Source organism: Merops nubicus, unplaced genomic scaffold, assembly GCF_000691845.1.
Source record: "Merops nubicus isolate BGI_N331 unplaced genomic scaffold, ASM69184v1 scaffold2474, whole genome shotgun sequence".
NCBI classification, from domain to species: Eukaryota; Metazoa; Chordata; class Aves; order Coraciiformes; family Meropidae; genus Merops; species Merops nubicus.
In genome coordinates, this window is record NW_008604678.1 from 111,763 (window position 1) to 136,010 (window position 24,248).

Here is a 24,248-nt window from a genome sequence, read left to right on the forward strand (position 1 = left end):
CTCATCTTTCACAGGTGTCATACACAATATTTTAGAATTCTTCTAGTTCCTTAAATCTAGATTTTCAAGGAGGGGACCTTCCTTAGCATCTCAATATGCTGTCTCCAGTGCTGTTCCTAAACATAGACATCTTGGTAATAATCCATTGTTCAAAACCTGTAGTTTCTTACTAGTTGATACCAAGAACTACATGCAGAGTTTCCAGACTAGGTATCCATACAGCATAAATGTATTTCAAAGTATAAAGTACTGCTGTGTCTGGAAGTAAAATGCTAACTTCCTTTGGTGTGAAAAAAATAGATTTTATGAAACATGAGTTTAGAATTGTGTTACAAGTGTGTGAAATGACTTTTGTAATTCTTTTAATGGACAAAATTTTGATGAGGGAGTGCCTCAGTTTGGCTGTGAATCAATGGTGATTGCTAGCAGTCCAGTCACACTAAATTATATTTAAATTACTATTTTAAATAAGTACTTTGTGGATATAATTCTAATTCTATGACTGTTATTCCTCTTTTCTTATAAAAAACATCATTGTTATGAAAATATTCAAATCTAATAGACATAAGTTTTCCATTTTAAACTCCCAAAAGTATATTGGATGTATATGAGTCCTAAGCTGTGAAAACTGCAAGCAAATAGGACTTTTTTTTGCCCCCAAATTAACTCAGTTTTGGGTATTCTGATTACGAGATTGTCTTTTACTTTAATCTAACCAAACAAGGAAGATGACAACTGGAATTTAGCGCTGGTTCCCAAGAGCTCATAGTGATGAAAGTTTGTGAAACAAATCAAAGGGGTACATTTTCTTAAACAGTATTTGCCACATTTGATTTTAGGGTGTGATTCTATGCCAGACATGCTTGCAAAAAGCACTGAAGTTATACCTGTTCAGTATTTAATGTGTTTTAAACTAATTTGAGATGACAGACCATTTCCATGCTCTTGTAGAACAGGCCATGTTATCATCAATGTATTTAGAAATTTAATAAATATTACTTGTATGTAATTTGCTCCTAAGTGATAAGCAAGGTTGTTTGTAATGCTTTTGCTAATGTTTGGTAAATGGAGGCGTGTGTCTGTCCTCCTAATATTGGATGACAAATGACAAACCTGTGGAAGATAGTCATTACATGTCAGCTATGAAAGTGTTCCTCATGTTTTCATCTGTAAATGCATTCAAGAAGGACCCAGCAGCATTTCTTTAATTTTATTTTCTTTTTACCAAGCATGCTTTGTTGTAAAAGCCTGATAACTTAATTATTGCAGTTTGTATCTTCATGCTTATTCTGCTGGGGTGTATTACCTATCAGAACTTTGGAGCAGTAGGTCTTGGATTGAAATTATCTCGAAAATAGCGTTCAGCATGATAAATATTTGTATTTAGGACCTGGGGAAATCCTTCTAGCCTTTTACAGAGCCCCTGAGGGGAGCTGGCAACTGTGTACCGAATTGAAGTGTGCAAATCTTCAGCCTTGCAGCAGATACAGTAAATATATGCAGTGTAACACAGCAAATATGTGAAGGCTTTTAGTTACGGAGGTGTGTAAATGTTTACAAATATGATTAACTGCAGAGCACAAAATCCATTTGCAGCATCAAAGGCAAAACTAAAATTTCTCTTTCCCCCCCCCCTCCAGGATTACGCTGAAAAGAAAAACACGATAGCAAAAGCTCTGGAAGACCTTAAAGCCAACTTCTACTGTGAACTCTGTGACAAGCAGTACTATAAACACCAGGAGTTTGACAATCACATTAACTCTTATGATCATGCTCACAAGCAGGTAAGAAGAATCTGCTCACTATTTCAACTTAGTTTCAGGTAGAAGAATGAAATAAGATGTCTTTATGGTGGGCTGGGGAATCACAGTTGAGTTGTGCCCATATTTCAAGTTCTGGGAAGCAAAATACATTGTTTTCTTAAAAACGGATCTTAACGTGAAGATTTTACAGTCAAAAATTCAGGGATGGAAAGGAAGGGAAATGTGAAGTTTAATTTTAAGAGGAAACGGGAATGATGAAAAATATAGTTAAAAGTGTAAATGTTCTTCGTTATCAGTTTAATTTTGCACATAAATTAATACTGTGGTATAGATCTAAGAGGTGACTTACTAGGAAGCATTAGTTGTAACAGTTACAAACTTGGGTTAGAAACTTGGCATACCCTTTGGTAAGCCTCTTTTAGTGCAGATACAGTTCTGAAATGGGCTATGATTTTACTTAAAGGCACTGAATATAAGAAAGCTGTGGTAATTAAAAGTTTCTGGCTCAGCTCACAATAAGTGTTAGCTTTAAAACATCGCTATTTACATTTTTACCACTACATTTTATCAATGCACCTCCAACTTGTGTATCCTGCTTTGATAAAATAAAATCAGTGCTTCCACCTAAGAGGAGAGGCAGTGCATCCCAGTGCAACATCCAGGTCTCCAGAGGTGCCAGGACTATGTAATTCAGAAGAAAATACAAGGCATCTGGACTCCACCAAAGAGATATGTAATGATAATGTAAGGATTCATAATAACTATGTGGGAAATTTCTAATTAGTCCACTTAGCTGGTAATTATTCTTTATCTTTTTTTTTTTTTTTTCCTTTTTCACCTGGTGAAATCATATGGTTCTGGATCTGGATTGATTGCTTTTCATTCTAATTGAGTCTCCCCTTGTCCTGTAATTCTGCTCAGAGTGACGTTGCTGCATGTATTTTATATCTGTATTATGTAAGCCAATTATTTGCTTTTCTTGCCTTCAACACTTCTCCCTGAAACACTTTCCCCCCCTCTCTCTCACAGGTATTTTATTTAGTCCTTAATTTACACTGTCAGCATGAGTGTTAGGTTTAGTTTGGAGAACTATGGGGATGTGGACCTCAGCAGCAGCAGCAATCTATGAGAAGCTGGAAGGAAAGTTACACTCTAAGAAATTAGCAGGTAGCTCCATTGAATCCTGTAGTTATTTATTATGAGTTGTAAATATTTTTATTTAAAATACAGCTGGAACTGATTCTTCAGGTGTTATGTTCACGCATCAGCACCTCAGTGATGGAAGGTAGTTCAAGTCTTCCCCACTTGAATTGTCTTAGGATTTTTATTTATTAATTTTCAAGTGCTCTGAAGCACTTTTAAATAATGAGAATCTGAGGGCTTCAGTGTTTGTTCCTCTTTTCAGTATTGATGAAAAATTGATTTTGAAACTGAGGTCAAGTGTGAGACTGAACTGGGACTTGTTTCCAGTGGTTCACATAGTTATTCTTGGTTTCTAATGGCCTTAGACAGGAGATGGTGGGCACTGAACCATCGTATGACAGAGCACAGCAGATCCTACCTCTCCCTCTTTTCTGTAGGGGGCCTACGGGTCTGTATTTGCATGTGGCTTTGTGGATGTGTTTTGTCAAACACAAGAAGCCGTCCTTTTCTTCTGTAAGACCTTCACAACTCTAATCTCCCTGGTAAGAAATTGGACAAAAGTTTCTGGTTTTCCAGATGGATAAATTGTATGAATGGGCATGGTAGTAATTTTCTATAATATTACTGGTAAATAAGACTATTGATTCCTGAGATAGACATGTTAAGTCAAATCTAACGCTTTTAGAATTTTTTTTTTTTTTTGTGTTGGTTTCTACTGATGAAAAGAAAGAAAAACCATCCTGTTGCCATATTTCAGGTGAAAAAGGGGAGCGACACCATATGCTGCATTGCAAGCTCACTCAGATTTCCTCAGTTTTCAAAAAAGTTTGTGTCACGTGGGGTTTTTTTGAGTACCTTACTTTTATGAAGTCTGCTGGAGCCATTTCCAGGTGCTGTTGAATGCTCTGATTTTGTCTTGAAACTTCCTATATCGTTGCAGAAGCTTTTCAGTAGGGGGGGAAGGAACAGATAATCATCTTTCTACTAATAATGGACAGGTGAAAGGAAGCACTTACTAGAAAAAGTTTCCTATGATCCAAGAATAGTTGTAAGCATATACAGCCAGGCTGGTTTCAGTGATCCCAGCACCTGACAGTAGTTTCTGTAGGATCAAAAGGATGAAAGCTCTGCCTAAAGCTGGGTACATCCCACCTCTTCTGAAAAGCCATATTTAATCCTAATTGAGCACTCTGTTATCACACCGTCTAAGCCAGGAGATGGTTTACTAAAGAAAATGTTCATAACAGCTACTGCACCTCAGTTTTATTATAGAAGGATTTTATTTCCATTGATTCAAAGGCTGCTAGCACAGAAAATGTACCAAATTTAAACCAGAAGATTTTATAATTATGTTGTTTTCCTCTATTCAATGATGGGGCTTGGACTGTCAGAGTTTACTCGTGTTTTGATTTCTTGTGTCTTACGGCTTCTGAACACCCACTTTGGGATAGTATGAAGTCCTTCTGACCAGCCCAGAAAGAAAGGATAAGAACAGGGCAAAACTAATTTTATTTCCCAGTACCTGAAGGAGTTCAGATCAGTGTCTCAAGACCTCCACTGCCTCTGTTAGTGTTTTATTGTTCTTACCTTTGACAGCATGGTTTGGAGAGCAATATCTGTGGCCTTTATGAAATACTCCTGGAAAAGCAGCTTGCCAAGCAGTCAGTGGTAATGGAGAAAAATGAACTCCCTTGTTTGAAAGCATAGACCAAAAAAAAAAAAGAAGCAGAAGAAAGCCCAAAGTATAATGCAGATGTCTTTAAAACAGAAATGTTCTGGGCTCAATACTAAGAGAAATGTAACTAAGGCAAAACTGCTGTTATTTAATATAGTAATTAGAGAATTGCAATTCATGATGATGGGCTAAAGTCATGGAATGCGGCTTTGGAGATCTGTGCCAGGACTTTTAAAACATCTGTATGATTTTATGCAGCATTTCTTAGGTATTTGGAAGTGTGTGAGGAGCTCTCTAAAGTGCTGTATTCATACAGGATGAAAAAAAAAAATCCTCCCTGAGTTCCTCAAAATGTTGTAGCTTTGATAAATGTGGCTGAGCATTAAGTCTCAGGCTCTGAATGACCTTTGTCTCCCAGCCGTTCAGAGGCAGTGAGTTGTTTTGTCTTGTTGGTGGAGAAGACTAGATCACACAGCTAGGCCCTCTCCATCAGTCATTCCTGCAGAGGCTTTATCACTACAAGAACAAAGTGGTTTTATTCCTGTATTTGAAAGTCTTCCTCTCCATCCCAGAGCCTGTGATTAATCACCTAATATCACAGCAGCGCACCCAAGCTTGAAGCCATTGCCTCTCCCGGGAGTGCTCTTCCAAATATCAAACAACAACAACAAAAGCTGTGATGAAAAATAAAATTAATAGCCCTCATGTATTTGCACCTAGATATGCAAATACAATCAATTAAGTCAATTATAAGTAGGAGGTTTTCCCCACAGAATCAGAGGTCATTTCTCAAGTCGTGTCTCCCTGGATAAAAATGATCTCTCTGCTCTAAAAATGTGTTTAAATTTGTATGGAAGTACTAAAACACAAATTATGGAGGAAGACTAAATTAGTAGGTGTCTTCTTTCCTTATTACAGACACAAATTTCTCCTGCCTACTTTTTTCTCCTCTTTACATGTTTTTCTTCTTTGCAGGTTTGTTAGGAGATCAGTGCCAAATAGGTTAGAGAGTATCAATCTGTAGCCAATCAGAAGTCCAAGCTTTGAACATCTTTCTGTGCTTGAATAAATATTTCAGGGAATATCGGTGAAGGAAAAGAAATTTTTAAGTGGAAGAGTCTGGTTAGCATAACAATTATAATAAAACCATAATTTTACTGAAGGTGTGCCTCCTATGAGGTGTGAAGTCATATAAGCTATAAAGCAATAGCCGTATAGCACATTTGGGGATGCCAGTATTCTCAGCAAAGATAATTGGATATTATCAGTTGTTTGACACTGCAATTTAAAAACAAAGCAGCAAATCCTTGTAGTTATCATTACAGTTTGTTTGTTTTGGTTTTTTTTTTTTTTTTTTTAATCTCATTGTGGAGTTATTTGCTCTTAAAAAGAACAGAACCCATCTCTTCTGCTTGGTTGGTGCCTGCAGAAGGTGCACTGCAGTGCATCTGCTGGGCATGAGTAAGTCACCTCCAGGCACTGTGCTGGAGTGGCTCATGGGCCATCTGCAGCATCTGGCATAGCCAAAGAATTTATATCTGTTTGAAGGGAAAAGCAACATGTCCTGGGAGAATTACAAAACGAAGGAAATTAACTGTTTCCCGGGAGCCAACAGTATTTTATGTTGTATTTTCCAGGTCTGCTTTTGCAGGTTGGGTTCTCCTGGAGCTATTGGAATCAGACTAAGACAGAGGCAATATGTTGTATAACATAATAGAAATGTAGAAATAATGGTTCTCAGAAAAAGTGTTGTCTTTTAGAGCAGAATGTCAATAAAGAGATTTATTGTAGAATAAAAGGATAAAACCTGAAGTGTTTCAAAATGTTCTGAAGATTTTGCTTCATAAGCAGAACAGATACGATATATACTGACTCAGAGTTTTGGGGATATTCACCAATAAGAGATTTCATAAAATAAAAAGATGAAACCTTCTGTTTCTCAAGTTTTCAATGTAGCCCTTCCAGTGGAAAGGCTGGAGCTGGTTACCTGGTAGAGTGATGGTGAAGGGAATCACAAGGAGTGACGCACAGCAAGACAGTGCTCGTTTTGTGACGTGTCTCCAGCTTTGACAGGCTCTGCTTCGTGAGACATGGAGGCAGAGGCTGAGGTTGGCTGCTCTCAGCTGAGTCCTGTCCCCTTCCACTGGTCATCAGCCCCAGTCCAGCTCAATGCACCCTGCCAAGAGCAATGTTTAAGATGACAAGATAGACAAGAAGGCTATGGTGAGTGTTTATGGCTGTTAAATCCCTGAGAGTGATAAAATAAATCAAGCACCACCTAGGCTGGTCTTGGATCAGAAGACCGTCTGTATGGACATCTCTGTGCCAAGCCCATGGTGTCTTGTGTGACTAAGGGGTCAGCTGTATGTCTGCAGGGAGAGTGGGGCCAGGCAGCAGGACTGCAGGTGCAACAGCAGCTGCTTCATCTAAACTGAAGGAGAGCAGGTTTAGACTGGATCTCAGGAAGAAGTTCTTCAGTACAAGGGTGACAAGACTCTGGAATAGATTGCCCAGAGAGGTTGTGGATGTTCCCTCTCTGGTGGAGGTGTTCAAGGCCAGGTTGGATGAGGCCTTGAGCAACCTAGTCTAGTTGAGAGGCATCCCGCCCATGGCAGGGAGGTTGGATTAGACAATCTCTAGAGTCCCTTCCAACCTAAGCCATTCTATGACTCATGTCCTCATGGGGAAATTATGACTCCTGTGCATGCTGTTGGATGGAGCTTGTGGGACACAGGGATGCACTTGCAGCATCATTTTTTCCATTCCTTATGAATGAAAATAATTATTTTAAAAAAATTTTGGGTTTTACCTTTTTCTTTGTATTTTTCTCTTTGTAGTGAAGTGACATCACTTTTAATATTGGATAGTTAGGATTCTTTTAGATGAATTTTCTGAAATGGAGAAATTCAATATTCCTTCTCTTATTTCAGCTTCTTTCTCATGTTAGAAGAGAGCAACATCTTGGTGTGTCCTTACAGGCAGGCAGTCTTAACTTTCCCAATGTTAAGCAAGCCTAAATAAATGAAAAAGCTTTTAAATATTTTTATTGCAATAGATCTTGCATAGCTTTTTCTTACTGTTATTATTGCTTTCCCAGAATGTAACTTGGCATCACTTCCTGTATTTCCTTGTTTTCATCAGGAAAAGATAGTCATCTTTGTAGCCTTTTTAAATATTAAGGCAACATGAACAAATATTCAGCTGTGTATTCATATACATATGTGTATTTGTAATGCGCACAGCACTGTGAAATGACCCACTCCTCTTCCAAGTACACACTACTCTGGAACTGTATTTGAGGTTTCTTGTTTTGTTTTTCCCATGAATATTGCTTTATTTAATGGTGCTTGGAAGGTGGATTGGGGTTTGTCTGTTTGATGGAACGCAAAAAGCATTTTGCTGTTACTCTGAAGGAAAAGCAGAATTGCCAGCCTGGCAGGATCACAGTGGGCTGGGAAGGAGAGGGACAGAGAATGAGGTTCTCTGCTTCTTGCAGTAGAAGGATGTGTCCAGACGAGTTTCCAAGGATGAATGTTCCAGGATGGTTGGCTGGTGAGAGTGCTGCCACTGGGGTGAACCCTGCCGTGCCGGGGTAGGTTTTGGTGTAGACAGAGTAAAGTGCAGGGAGAAGGCTTTGGGGGAAGGGGAAATATAACCCCATTGCATTAGAGCACAAAGCCACTTGGAAGGTGTTTTGCTGGTCTGTTAGATATGTGTCTGCATTGGAAGGCTGCAAGTGGTTTTCTTTATTCTGCTTTACAGAATGTATTTTAAAATTAAATCACTAAATTCTGTCCTTTATGAATATTTCAGTATATTTAGGGAGAAACTTCATACACTGTTTTCTGGATGAAAGAAAAAAAATATATTTTCCTTCCAGTTTTTATTTTACCTATCAAATTTAATCCCAGAAAATGTTTTTTTTTTGGTTGGTTGGTATCAGTATAATAGAGTCCTTAGGCATTCTTTAGCTCAAAATTTGTACCGACAGGTTAGATGAGGATATTCTTGAGTTAAATATTAATACTGCAAAATCCAATTTTGTTGCCAACGAACATTCTGTTTACTCATTACCACACAGGACATATCACTACATTCCTACCTTAGTAATTATACCAGAAAAGGTAATGCATAACATATTTTCAGGTTTGGGACATTCTGTAATAGTGTTTGATTAACTAATTTACTTTTTTTTTTTTTCTGAAAAGTATTTTTTAAACAAAATTACTGTAGTGAGGCATATACCCTATCTGCCCCACTAGTAGCCTACAAACAGAATATTAAACCCATGCACTGACACTTTCTGATTCTACAAGGAGCCTGTTCCTATCACAGGAGCAACCTTACCCAGTTGCAACCCTTCCCAAGCTTAGAAATTTATTTTATATATTTATCCTCAGTTCTTTAATTATTTTTACAGGATAAATGTATTTATTCTCAGTTCTTGATTTTTTTTTTTCTGTTCTGAATTATTACAGCATTCTCCTTTATGTCTTTTTTTTTAATATCCAGATCAGTCTGATAATCTGATAAATCACTAATACATATATATAACACATATAAATTATTTCATTGCCAATGCAAAGAGGGAGGAAGGAATAAGGCATGAAAAGAAACATGCTTTACCCCATACATGCTGCATGTTTTTCTCCCTGGCATGTGTTTCTACAACTGGACTTAGAAATCTCAGTTCAGCTTTGTCTTTTTAAATCAGCTTGTGAAACTTTCTCCATGTAACTTCGCTGAACTTGAGGCTAATTTTAAAGTTTGCTTTACAGTATCAGCATGTATCAGGTTTCTGCTGTTTGGCCAACACTGTTGCAAAAGAAAATATTTTTTTTTTCATTCAGCACTAAGATAAGAATGGGCACAATAGTTAGGATTTGTAGATAGCAAATAATGTAGTGTCCTAGTACATGATTCCTGAGGCATCGTGTAGATGGTAATGCATCTTTTGGCATAGAGTGTTTTGATGGGGAGAAATGATAAAAACTTGTGTTGTACAAGCTTGGAGATCAGACGATGGTCTACCTATCACTTGTTTTTTTTAGATCAGCTAAGAAATTACCTGGAAGAAAAATATTCTTTTAAATTTTCATTCATTCTTTAACAAAATCAATCTCGCAAAGTTAATTTAAGCATGATTATGGTGGCAAAGTTCAAACTAATCAAGAGAATCTTTTCTGTAATTTTCAGAAATTCCAAATGCGGTTCTATTGCTGTCATGAAAGTAGTAAAACAGAATCTAGATTAAGCATAAGTAATGAATAACACAAACATTTTGTTATCCATGTTTTTGAGCTGTCAGTGGTCATAGAGAAAAACAGTATTTACAGTGAAGTTTTAAATTTTCTTAAGTAAAGGAGAAGCTAATATGTTGCTAGTAAAGTATTAAATTCTGATCTCTCATGGTGAATCATTTTTTACATTAACATGATTTAAATTGCTAAAACATTTAAGTGGTCACATAAATGGTTAGTACTCCATGACTGATGCTGCAAAAGCCATCTTATAGTTTTCTCCTTGGTACAAAAAAAAAGTTTCAGCATTTTTTTTTCCTTAGGAGCAGTTCTAGAATTATATTTTATGCCTTACAGCTTGTGTGTGCTGGTTTACATGAGAGAGTTCATTCTTCACTGGAAAGAACTGTGCAACCTTTTCTGTACAAGCCACAGTAAATCTTAGGGTAATTATCATGATCTTTGCTGATCCATGCAAAATCAATCCTTCATTCATTTCAGAAAAAGCTTGTTCTTTTTTTGGTGATAGTTCTGTCCTGTTGATGAAACATAGCGTTGCAGTCAGCGTTGCCTTTAGGGAAGAGATGTGATGAGACAAAGTCCATGGAAGCAGTAGTGGCTTTCCTTCAAGTGATGATTCCTGCTCAGCCTGCACGCTGGGTGCAGTAGGACATCAGGACCTCTACAGAGCCAGGGTTAACTTATGGTAGGTACACCTATAGATTGGTTGTATGGCTTGAGCGGATGACTAGTGCTGTGGTTTCTTTAGGCAGACTAATGCTACGCCAGAAACTATGATTACTGTTGTTCTGCATATTTTAATTGCAGCTCAGTAGCAGCTTATAAAGAAATGTCTTCAAGTTCCTAAACAGCTCTGGGAGCGTACAACAAAGTCAAAATTATCAGCTAGGGTTTTTCTTCTTTTCTCCAAATGCAGTCTTGGAACAATTTAGCTTCAGAGCCTCTTCTGCTTGTGCTTTGCTTTTTGGGCTTGAGTTACAGTGGTTAACTGGTTGGCTTTTGTTTCAGTTTGCTTTCTGGCTAGTGCTACGCCTACAGCTGTCCAGTACAGCTCTGGGTGGCTCCCTAATATAAACTTTCCCCAGCCTCACCCTACAAATGAATGAAACAAGACAGACTTAAATAAGGGCTCTGTGAGCATTTGAAGGGACAGATTAGGTGAGCAGGAAGGCAGTCTCTTCTGACCTCTTGTTGGCAGACAAGCAGTAGCCCCTGTTTAAGATTTTGAGAATCAGTGGAAAGGAAAGCTAGGAGTGTGCTCTCACCTTAAGTCCTGTTTGTAGTTTGAATTCAGCTGAGCATGTTTCTTCACTTCAAAGATATCATACACTGCTATTCCAGTAATACCTAATAGCTTCTCACTGTACTTTCACCTGTGCTTGTTCATGACAAATCTGAACTATTCTATAAAAAACCTTTCAATTTCTTCCAAAGTCACCATGTGTGACAGAAGAGTAGTGATTACACATCAATTGATTAAAAGTGTTGATGTATTTTGTTTGAATAAATCTATGATACTATGGTTTGTTTTTTTGTTTTTGTTTTTGTTTTTTAAGACATATTGTCTTCTGTAGATTGAATAAATACAAGCAGTCTACACAAGTAGACTGCTCTTGTGGCATCCTTCTAGTTTCTTGAATTGTCTGTTCCAACAGCATGTTGCATTTTTCCTTAAATTTGACCCGACAAGAGACCCAGGGTATGCTGTAATATAATAATAAATAAGATTAATTCAAGCTCATTCGTGATTAATGGTACTGCTTTGAAATGCCCAGCTTCCCTGATACGATAACTGTTGATATGCAGTTTTCACACACCTAATGATACCAAGAGAGAACACAAAATATTAGCTCTGCACCTGTAAGCCACCTTCCCTTTGCTAGAACAGAAATTCAAGAAAATTTAATCTATTAAATGAAAAACTTCACCATATTTAATGCTGATTTTAATTTGTTTATTTTTAACCACCTTTTTTTGTATTTTTTTGTGTAGCTGTTATGTGCTTGCTTGTACTGTTATCTCTATCTGCTACAGGATCTCGTTGTGGTGCATGATTGATAACTCAGAGGGATGTATCTGCCTACAAATGGCTTGTAGTGAGAAGTAGAAACAAAGCAAGAGACTCACAGTGGTAGGATGGAAGAGAAGGGTTATTGCAGACTCCATTAAGGATTAGGTCTTCTCTTCCTCACCTCTGTATATCTTCCTCCTCTACTATTCTTGTCCTCCTTCTGGCTGCAGGAGAAGCAGTTGTCTCCCTGGCCGAGGGGAGTTTTGTGCAGGCACGCTGGCTACAGTGAGCACTACAAGACCAGGACACTTGTTTAAAGATACTTAGGGTTATCAGTAACCTTTCTGATAGACAAAAGGCATGGTAAGAGACATTGCCATCACTAGGTATGGTAGAAAATGGAAGGTTATATTGATTTGAAAATGAGCACACAAATGGGACAAATTAGAAAAAAAGTAAAACAAGAACTAAAATGATGCTTATCAGACTCATCCTTAGTTGTTTTCACTCTCTTTTGTTAAGCAAGCATTAAGCAAACTTGAATGATTCTCTTTTTCTTCTGTTTTGTGTGACAGGGGCTGCTGCCACCTCTCTTTCTGTCTCATCCTTCTTTGCAATCCCACTTGTCTGCTCCAGCAGGAGACTTTTCTTCTTTGCCATCTCAAGACTCATTTCTTGCTTAAGGAATCTTTCTTTTTTCCTTTGTTTGGATGTGTGTACAACAAAAGCTACTGATGTGGGTTAGTTGAATTTCTTCCCTCATTTCTGCCTCGTTAAATGATTTGCATTTCTAAGGAATACCCTGATTATTATATTTTTCTGGCATCAGACTGCTATATAAGGTTGGTTAAAAGTTCTGTGTTGTATAATGAGAAGCATTAAAAATACCATCTAATATAAATCATTGTATTCTGCATGTGAGCATTATATGGTCACTGAATAACAATGTGTTTGACTCCTAACCTGCCTTACATCTGCTTTGCCTACAAAGGCTGTAACCTCTTCATTGAGCACTTGGTGTTTGATTTACACAGTGGAAGATCTAGTTCATGTTACTCCTTACTGACCAACACTGCCAACATCTTCAAATGGCCAGACCCAATGTAACTGAGTTCCACTAGGATCTCAAAGAACAAAGAAGGTTTCAGAGTGGCAGGCGAAATCACTGGGGGATTAACAGCTAAGAATAATACAGGGAATATTTGCAAGGAGATTTTTGTGTTCAGATGCTTAGAAGTAGGTCAGGCCTGAAGCAGATGTCCATCCACTCTATGCCAGAATTCCTGCAAGGCATATGCTATACCCAAGCCTATTTTAGGATCCTTTTTCTTTTTTTTTTTTTAACTCAAAATCAGAGTGAGGAGGAGTAGCTGTCCAAGCAAAGCTCTCATAAAGCTGAGCAGTAGGATTTTCAGTGGTGAAAGCTGGGCAGCCTTAAAATGATAGGTTTTGAATAGCCTCACTCATGATGATGAGGTGGGGAGTAACTTTATTTAAATAATGGTAGATAACATCTTAAATGATAGCTAGTGTTTTCCAAATTACTCTGTGGGTAGCTGATTTTCTTTTCAAGCACTGTTTGGGTATCTTGCTTTGTCTCTGCACACCTGCCTGGATATGAGCAAAGGGAAGCTAGAACAGCTAATGACTAATCTCTCTGCATCAATTAACAGGAAGATCAATAAAGCAAAAATAATGTAATAGCATTTTCCTTAAGCGTCAGTGTGGAGAAAAGATTGAGTATTAAAAAGTGCTGGGTTTGGAAGCTTTTTTACTCCCTCAGTGTAAAGAAAGTGTAAAATTCCAAGTTTGTGTCCTGTTTGAGTACAGCTTCTCTACCTGCTTATTGCACAGTGGAGATTCACCACTACAGAAAGGTTTCTGTGCTTTCCCATATGGGCATGCACAGAGAGGACTGACTCCTTTGCAAATCCCTCAAGTTGCCACCCGAGTTGGAGATATTTGATCTGTAATTTATTGTTAAGTAGGCAACTGAGAATAACAGGTTCAAGTAGCGTATATATCTTTACTTGGTCCACTACAGAGGGCAAGTGATTCTGCAGGTGAAGTAAACCCACTTCTTCTTAGTCTGCTTCCTTTTTTTTTTTTAAGTGGAAGGAAAGAAAAGCAGAAGCGTGTTTCCAAGCTCAGTTAACTCTTTGGGTGAGCCTCACGCAAGCAAGTTAAAGGCTGTGAGCACCGTGCAAGGTCTGTTACTGCCCGGGCAGGGTTTGTGCACAGCTGGAGGGTGTGAAGAAGTGGCACTTCTAGCACTCATTCATATATTCACAATGTGGGGGGAAATAAATATAGAAATAAACAAAATGCACGGTACTCAGCATAAAAATCTAAAATACTAGTCAATTCTGGAAGCACAGATAATTTCTGCAATGCAAACTGTGTAGTATACTGCTAAAGAAAATATTTTCTTGTCCATTTGTAACTGCTGTCATTGACAATAAAATTGCTTGAAATATAAAATAATGGTAGTGTGTTGTCTACCATGACAGAAACTGTAAGAAGTTTTGACCTTTAGCACATTTTAATGGGTGCTCTACAGAGAAACTGACACTTCCATTTAGTAACTTGTAATTGTCCAAAATAAATCCTGCTTTTTTTTCCCTCTCAGTAGATTGAAGCCTAGGATATGTTAATGGTATGGGCTCTTCTTCTGGCCTGACACCTTGACAGCTCTTGTCATATTTTAAAAGTTATTCCCTCATGAAAACTATACCTCTGCTGGTTATTCTCTCATAATGGCCTTGCCACTCATCTCGTCTGTGTTTTTTAATTCTGGCATTAAGGTTTACACTCAGTGTTGCCCCCTGAGAGGAGAGTGTTCTCTAATGACTAGCAGTAGGTCAGCACTGCCTGTTTCAGAGAGGAAAAAAAAAAACCCACACAACTGAAAAAATGAAATCCAGCATTTCAGTTTGCAAGTGTACGCCTGGGGCTCTTGCTTTACTAAGATTCAGGTATTTGCTCTTCATTAAAGAAATTAGGTTGTACAGTAAACTGATTTATTAGCTACACCACCCAGTGCTCTCAGCTCATCAAATCTCACACTGTGCAGGACTAGAGTATCTCATAATTTCTAAAAAAAGACCACTAATTAACATTTATGTGCTACAGGACATGATGGTACTTAACAGGTGGCACTTTTTCCTTTGAGTTGGTATTGGAGCAATATAATTATGCTGCTGGAGTTGCTGCCTTCCAGTTGTAAAACCGAGACCTTGACTACCACGATAATTGAAGTTCCAGACCTCTTTCTTAGGAGTGAGGGTGGTAACTCCAGTCGTGCACTGGCCAAAGTCCAGGCAGGTAATTATTCTGTTACATTAATTCCCCCTGCAGCTTCAGCTGATGATAGTGGCTTCTTCTCTCCCCTTCCTTGCCGTTCAGGGTAATTGGTGTGCACCATCAGACAGTTGCAGCTGTCTGAGTCAGCAGCAGTTGTGTTTCTTTGATGAATGATGTGGTACAGATGTATTCCTCAACCCCAGCAACCTGGAGAAGAATAAGAAGCAATTGTTATACTGTAGAATTCATTGCTATGGCAAAGATAGGGTTTAGGTAAGGAAAAAATACTCCTCTCTGTATTTGAGTACTTGAGTCACTAGAAATTACTGGTTTCTGCATTTGGGTTACACGTCAGCAGATGAGTGGTGCAATTACCTGGGCACAAATTAGGTGACATTGAAGAGAATGCAAGTTAAAGGCAATGTTTTTGCTTCCACTTGCTGAAAGTGCAGTAGCAGAATATGGTTTGAGAGTTTAATATGTTTTGGTGAGTTTTTTTGCTTTATTTTTTTTTTTTTTTCCTCTGATGACTACTCTGTCACACTCTTGAATCTTATATTTCCCACCTCTGGCCTGGAAGATGGTGAAGTTACAATAAATGTGGGGAATGCACAGTAACTGGGGTAGGCAAATAAACTGCTCCTCTTCAGGTCATTGACCCTGAAATATGACCTCTATAGATGGTGTAATTAACTGTTTCACTATGTTCAGGATCTTCAAGAGAAAGGCAAAACTATCAAAATCATTAGTAATTATAGTTTCATTTTCATGTTCCAGTTGGGCTGAGCCTGGAAAACCACTCTGTTGACTCTGTCTCGCTGAGGAGGAGGACTAGAAAAGCCAGTTCTTAGAAAATATGATTGTTGCCCTAGGTTTTTCCATTACCTTTAAGATTAAGGTAAAAATGGGAGGGAAAATAGAAAACATTTCTATCACAGAAACATTTCAGAGACCCTTTATGAAAAAATGGAAATAACTGAGGAGCTGTACAAGAGGAAGGATCAACTAACTTAAATGTGAATGGACATGAACAGTAATATGACTTAGCCTTTCTTAAATTTTACATCCTATTGGCCGTTTCTGTGGTGCTGGTGGATAGAGTTAAGCTCTTCTGTAACATGTCACCAGCAGAGAATTCCTCCAGAGTTGAAGCAAGAGAGGCAGTGCTTTCTCTGGCACTAAGCAGAAATCTGGACACAGATTGCAGATGTGCTGCAAACAGGATGCCAGCTGGTGTCTTGAGGGTCAGTAGAAGTTTCAAACAGAATGATTTATTGTTAGTGATACTGCCCCAGGCAGAAGTGAGTGTTCACAGCATCAAAGCGACGTGTACTCTTTGTAGACACATGAGATTTGTTCCACAACATCTGTTAAAAGAGGAAAGAAGTCAGAGCCGTGCTAATGTATCTCTTGTAAGGTTGTGAGGCTGGTACCTCTAATCGTATCTGAACTCTTTGCTGCCTTCTGGAAAACACTAGATTGTTGCAGTAGAGAGAAGTACTGTGGACTTTCATTGCTGAAATGTGCATGCATTTGATTAATAGACCCACCCTGTGCTTCTGTTGGGTGCATCTGGGTATATGCAGTGTCTCAGGGATGACTTTGAATATCTGGTGGGAAGCCAAATATCCAAATTTAGGTTTTCAGTGATTTTGTTCTTAAACTTCATACATTTTTACCCACTGAACGAAAGCATGAAGTTTTAACACTGCAAAATGTTGCTATTTTAGTATAAGAGGTACTTAAAATATGCAAAATTACTAAATTTTTGTGTTTGGTGTCCATTTTTCAATGCAATCATTAGTATACGTTTTGGAAGGCTATAAGTATAAAAGATAGTTTTCTTCCACAAAGTTGGACATCTGCAAATTTTCACTCAGGTTCTGTTTGCCCTTCTTAATTTTTAGAGGAAAAAAGTGCCAAAAAACTAGCATAAGCTGTGAGCTCAAGGTGTGGCTACGTTCAGTTCATCTTTATGCTTTATAGTACTATATATTAATATGATTTGATGAGAATAGAAAACACTATATAACTTACAACCAACTTATTAAAACTAAGAAACTATTACGGTAGTTTTGTCTTCAGTAATCTTTTTTTGCAAGCTATTTCTTTTAATATGGAATGCTCTAATTTGGGCAGTGGAATCAAGAAAGGTTTAGTTGTCTTCTGGCAGCTTACCCAGGAACATGATTCCTCACAATTTGGGAAGGTCCTATCAAGCCCAGGTACAGGTTTTGTTGCACAAACCAAGCTCTAGCTCTACCTTTGCAGGACAGTGAAGTAGCAAATGGTCCTGAAATAAGTTTGGCTGCTGCTCCATATGAAGAAGTGTTTTGAATGATGAAACCATGAGCCATTCTACTGCATTATAGAATCATGGAACGTTTTAGACTGGAAGGGACCAACCCCTAGAGGTTGTTTGGTTCAATCTCCCTACACAGGCAGGGACATCTCTACCTAGGTCAGGTTGCTCCGAGCCCCATCAAGCTTGACTTTGAATGATTCCAGGGATGGGGCCTCCACCACCTCTCTGGGCAGCCCATTCCAGTGATCTATCACACTTACCTTAAAGAACTTTTTTCTAATATCTAGCCCAAATCTATCCTTTCCTAGTTTAAAACCATTACTTTTTGTCCTATCATTACAAATCCTTTTGAATAGACCTTCCCCCACCTTCATGTTGCCCCTTTCAGGTACTGGAAGGTCACTATAAGTTCCTCCCAGGCCTTCTCTTCTGCAGGCTGAACAGCCCCAACTCCCTCAGCCTGTGTTCATATGAGAGGTGCTCCAATCCCTTGATCATTTTGGTGGCCCTCCTCTGGACTTGGTCCAATATGTCTACATCCTTCTTGTGCTGGGGTCTCCAGAGCTGGACACAGTACTCTAGATGAGGTCTCACCAGGGACATCATTATGTTAGCAATGATCTATGACTTTGCTGGTCTATAGCTAAAGCTCACTCATAAGCACCTCTGTACCTCTGTGCCTCTGTGCCAAGACAAAACAACACAAAATGGGGCATGCAGAGAGCAGCTCCTTCTAAACATTCTCAGTTCAGAAATCAGATCAAGTGTCAGTGCTGTGCGACGTTTCTCGTGGCAGCTGCCTCACGCTAACTCGATTTTACAGGCAGAGTTTGAAGGACAGGCTATTTTGTTTCACAACTGGGGCCATAGAATAAATCTGAGTCGGAGCCAGACGTGGTGTATGGGTCTCCTGATTGTCTTTATTTGAAGCCTATTTGGCTGTGCTGTCCTCTCATTACAGCTGTGCTCACCATCCAGTGTAGCACACATTCATGTGCTGATGTAGCCTAGTTTTGTGGTGAGGACAGTTCTTTCAGCTTACGTACTGCAGAATAGCACTAATGCTATTCTCTGCTGAATTGCATGTTTTTGCTGGAACTAGAAGACATTTTGATGCCTGTATAGAGGTAAAAGTGCAAGTTTATTTTGGAAACTTTCTAAACTTTGGAATGTGAGAAATTTTCTAAGGCTTTCTGAGTCTTTCTGTGCTTGTGTGGTTGCATCCTACACAAGCAGGCAAGAAACAGTTTTGGGCGATGACAATTTGATGAATGGATTCAAGACTTTCATAAAGAATGAGTCATTTTGATGCCATTGAGAGAGAGAATTCCAGCAATATATCCAAGATCTGCAGAGAGGAAAATGTGTTGCTTGTGTACATTTCTGTTCTTCTAATCTTCCCTAAACATCTTTTGTGTCAATTTTGCAAATAAAGGAGGGCATATGGCAGGGAAAAAACAAGTGTCTTACAATTTTGTTTTTTCCCATCCCAGCTTAAAGAGCACTACAGCACACCACTAAGAAAACTTGGAGCAGTGATGTGGGAACCTTATAGCAAAAGTAACAATTTAAGACTAGCCTACTGTAAGGGATATTGTGGGTGTTGGTCTCTTCTCCCAAGTGAACAGCGATATGATGAGAGGAAATGGGCTTAAGTTGCACCAGGGGAAGTTTAGATTGGATATTAGAAAGAATTTATTTCCTGATAGAGTGGTGAGGCATTGGAACAGGCTGCCCAGGTGGGGTGGTAGAGTCACTATCCTTGGAGGGGTTAAAAAATGTGTAGATGTGATGTTCCAGGACATGGTTTAGTGGTCATGATAGTGCTAGTTTGATGGTTGTATCTGGTGACCTAGAGGTCTTTTCCAACTTTAATGATCCTGTGGTAAGACTGAGAGCAGGTATCTGAAATATCTAGCTTTTCATGGGAGATAACCTGGCGAGAAAACAGCCACATTTTTGGTAGGGTAGAAGGAAATGTCATTATTTACTTCTGTATATTTTTTTATAGCCATCCGTAGGAAAAGAATTATATAAAGAAATTTGAACCCAATTTAGTGGAAAGGTTTCTTTTCTGCTCCTTGTTAAAAATGCTCATAAGATTTTCTGCAAAGAAAGATATTTAGAGTTGACAAAATTAAAAAAAAAAAAGACTCTGATGAGTCAGAACTGAAAAAAATGTGATCACCCAGAGTGTTCTCCTGACAGATTAAATATCAACAAAGTTACCTGTTCATCTGAATAGTGTAAGTCTTGTGCAAAAGTAGAAAATCCGGTCTGTAAATACTTATTAATTGTCGAGTGCTGTAGCAATGCTTGTGTAGTGCTTGAGGATGGTAAGAGGTTTGTTTGCAGGGCTGCGAGTCTTCAGAGTAAGGTTATTTTTTGTGGTCTTTGTAAGAAGATTGTCAAGGGTCTCATAGCTCACAATGGTAGTTCTTAGTGACAGAGTACTTTTGTTTGTTTCTTTGAGTTTGCTGTAGTGAAAGAGAGTAAGGCACCTCTTTTTTTAACTTCTCAAAATATACAGCTACATTGACCTTGAGATGATAAAGCTTCTGCTCTTATTTTCCATTTTCTGTGGCTATGTTTTGTCCAGCAATACTTTCATGTTGAGTATAGACATTCTAAATCTGTCGTCTGCTGAGATATACAGAAGGTCCACCTAGTTAATTGTCTATGTTATTTATGTGTCAGATAGCTTTTTATGGGGCTTCTTTTTCTTCTTTTCATCAGAGCTTGAAAGCAGTTCAGGTTTCAGAGTTCAGCACTGTAGGTAGTGCTCTGTGCTCCCTTCCTCATGCAGTGCTCACCCATTAATCAGAGCCTGTATCCTGAGAGCAGATGTATTTCTATCCTGGATGTTGTTATTGGGAAGAAAAGGTAAAAAACAATATTGTCAGTTTTCCTCAGCAACTGCTTTCTGCCTTTAAGAATGTAGATTCTTTCTGAGATATGGGTACATTTCCATTCAGCAATGAGCTTTACATTATTAGTTAATTATTGTTTTTATTAATTTCCTAGTGATTCTTAATCAAGGGCAAATTATCTCCTGGAAGGTTCATACCTGACTGAGGCAGGGGAACATCGCTGTGAATTTCTTCTGGGTTACATTAAAACAGAAAACTGGACCTGCTGTATGGATCAGCAGCTCTGTCACATTGTTCAGCCAACTCTCCAGGCTGAGGTGCCCAACCAAACACCTTCTGCTGTCATGTGGGTGAAAGAAACACACCTGATGTGCAAAGCCACGGATTTGTTGTTACTTTAGATAAAGTCCTAACAACCTACTGAAAGAATTAGTATTAGGTCAATGAAAATGATACTGGTGCTTCTAGTCCAAATTATCCACTTAGAAAAGCTCATTCCTGTGACTTTTCTAATGTCTAATCCCTTTTTGGTGTTACAGTCCTCCCAAGAAGAAAAGGGAGGTGTCATTATAGGTTGTCAGCACAACGAGCTCTTTATAAGGGATAGTGTGATGTTGATATTGGTGGCTTCTTCCTCCTTTTTGCCAGGAATAAGGTGAAGTATGATGATTTTTTCTCCTCACTCTGAGGTCCATTTGGGGTCTTTTTTAATGCATTTACTAATACAAACATGTGGTCCAGTGGTTCCCAATCACATATTGTAGTGAAATTTGCTATATATGTACTGTGTTTTACATATATTGGATGATTTTTGTTTTCTTTTTATCTCTAAACCCACTTTCATACATACTTTAAAGTTACATTCCTTTAGCAAGCAGTACTGAACACTAGTGAGTTGTTTATAGCCTTGGGACCCTGGTGTCATCCCATTCCTTCCACTTCCAAGGCCTCTGTTATGACCTTGTGCTTATCCTTTTGGGGTCTGTATTACAGTCCTGGTTTCCTTCAGCAGCCTCCAAGCTGTGGTTTACTGATAACTTAATACTTTATTAACACAATGTGACAAATACATCCTTGCTCTACAGTTACTTCTATTTCGGTCTGCAAAAGCAACGGTGCATTAGAAGACACATAAATAGAGACATGAGCTCACATAACCACTTGCTGCTAACATCTACTACTCATGGTAATATCAGTGGTGTGCTATCAAACTTACTTTACAACGTATTTAATTTGCATAGTTGAAAATGAAAGAGTAAGTGAAATTATGGTATTAATTCATTTTACCTTTCAAGATGCGGTCTTCATATTTAATATTTTTTTGTTTGTTTTTAATCTTGTGCTTTTTTTCAGAGGAGTCCGTGTGAATGGTATCAAAGATTGGGTTAAGGATAACAGATTTTTTTTTTTCTGTGCCAGTTAGCTGTAGCTGTGAGATATGTGTCAGAATTTGCAAAGTCCTTTTCTCGTCTCAGTTTTCATTGCTCAAATTTTGTATATTCTCTGAAGAAGCTTGCCGTGGTCCTGGGATAATCTCAGGCAAGGACCAGATCTTGCTGATGGGAAGCAATTTGTGAACAGAGGCTTTGAATGGCTCAGTGATTCGATATAAAACTGATATGAGAAAGTGATTGTGATTTAGCTCTGACATAAAGAATTAAGATAAAGAGCTCACTTTGAGGGAATTGATGTATCTCCTTCAGCCCATCAGAGTTATTAGAGTATCCTTCAAGGATTATGGAAAATACCCCTTAGAGAACCTGACTGTAAATATTAATTCCTCATTTTCTGTCATTGTGCAGATTGTAGAAACTGGAAGATTTAAGATTCAGTAGGTTCATTTCTGCCTCTGTGGCAGTTTTTAACATGCAATTTTTAACGTGCTTATAGAAGTAGTATTGTGTCCTCCCTCTATAAAGAAGGAGGAATAAGCAGAATAGCAGTGAGATCCTACAAACAACTTCAGTGCTGGAGACCCAGTGAACAACTTTGACCAAGGTGAAAAGGTGGTCAATCATAATAGACACCAGTAGGTGTTGGAGGGCACTGGACTGAAGAGTTGTTGGATGGAGTCTGAAAGATCTCAGAGCTGCCAAGTATGTTATTCATGCAGAAAACAGTGAAACAGTCTCCAAAATTAGCTATACCAGCTAAGCCACTCAACGCTTGTGTGTTGATGGAACCATCCATTTTGTGGTCTTATCTCCCTCTAGAAAGTCACTCTAAAGGGAAATCCAATATTCCCTCTCCAAAGAGATGTAGAGGTGACCTTTTTGTGAAAGGAGTTTTTGGTGAGGAAGTTGTTGCTTCTGTGAAATGATTTATGGCAGAAGAATGCTGCTCAAATGAGGCTTTTTCCAATAGCTTAGTTTTCTGGATAGAGTTTAGGTGGGATGCTGTGAGAAATTGTAACTGTCCAGAGAATAAAGTGATCATCGTTTAGCACTCGGTGACTGAAAATATCACTGCATCAATACTTTGGCTGCAGCAGAAGGTCAGTCTTGAATATTGTACATGCAGTGCTCAGGAGTATTCTGGATGCTTAAATTTCACTGCTGGAGTGTGAGGAAGGTGGTGGATAATGCTGTGGGACCAGGGAATGGCACATGATGCCTGAAATGATCCGTGTTGGGTTGACCCTCCAGAGCAGCAAAGAGGAGCTGTGATTTCTGAGGACAGCCCTGTGCTGTCATGTGTGTCTTCCCAGAAGTGTAGAGTCAAGCCTTTTTCTCTACAGCATTGCCATTTTCTCTGATGGTCCTAGGGATAAACATTTTTTGACAGGATTTAAAATATTGCTTTTTTTTTTTTTTTAAATTAGACTCCTAAATGGTCCAGGAATGGGTATAAAAGTAAAGGGATCCTTAAGGAACTGGCTTGTATTGATCTTGTCTTTAATCTCTGTGACTGAAGAAGCTTCCTTAAGTGCTGCTGAAAATTTCCATGGTGAACTTAAAACCTCTGCTCTCCCTGAGCTCAGCAGGAGTTTCTCCAACTCACTTCAAGTGGAATTAGGCCTAGACTCATTAAAATAAATACCTCTAAATTAGAGACTAGCATATGCAACCAGTTTCCAGATGTACAAGTGCATGTCAGCTTTATGTTCTTTTCATTATCTGGTAAAATTAATTTGATAGGTGAGATGCTAATTCTGTATTTCTCTGTTGTTTTCTTTGGTTTTGGCCTTAATATTTATGGAGTATTCAGCTGATTTTTGCTGAAGCTAACAAAAAATGTCCTACAGCTTGCAATAAGATCAGGCTGTTGTTACACATGTGGTTAGTGGCTGGCACAGTGAAATATTCAGTATGCAATGCTCAGCTATTCTGCAGGCTTAAAACAATGATTTTGCACAATGGCAATGCTGCAGCCATTTTGTCAACTTTAGAAAATGTGGTTATCGTAAAACAAAAACAACAAAAGTCTTAATTTCTGCTTCCTGACTTGTTATTTGTCAAAGTCTTGGAGCCTTGTTCAACTGTAAGCCATAATGCTATCTGAATCCTGCAGCAGGAGATACTGGAAAGGAGCAGTAGATGCACAGGCACTAGAACGATGTCAAATGAAACATGAGGCTTACTATGCTGGGAAGGACATTAATCATCACATAATGAAGTGTGGTGTTTGTTTCCAGCAGATAATTTCTGAAGGAAAAGCATTAAAAAGAATAGAAAGTAAAGAAAGATTTCTTTTTCCTTCTTTCACTACAGTGCATATCTTTTACAATCACATAATCAAGAGTAGTTATGAAGGTTTTCATCAAAGATAGCTAACTTTCATGTATATTACAGGTGCAAGTGTGGAAAATATTTAATGTTCTGATTCTCCTCATGATTTTGAAAGAATTAAGTTTTCATTTGGTTTTGGTTTTCATTTTAGGCTCAGGTTTCATTTATTTTTTTTCCCTGTGAACTTAG

General features: G+C 38.4%; 1 protein-coding gene across 1 annotated transcript in view; it reads left to right on the forward strand.

The window, feature by feature from the left end:
- Window positions 1-1,640: 1,640 nt before the first annotated feature.
- The window catches only part of ZNF804A (zinc finger protein 804A), a gene marked incomplete at its 5' end in the record, with an annotated part of 36,335 nt that continues 13,727 nt past the window's right edge, over window positions 1,641-24,248 (forward strand). Inside the window, one exon of the mRNA XM_008939076.1 lies at window positions 1,641-1,784. Coding sequence (XP_008937324.1) covers window positions 1,641-1,784 — 144 coding nt within the window. The remainder of the gene's footprint in view (window positions 1,785-24,248) is intronic.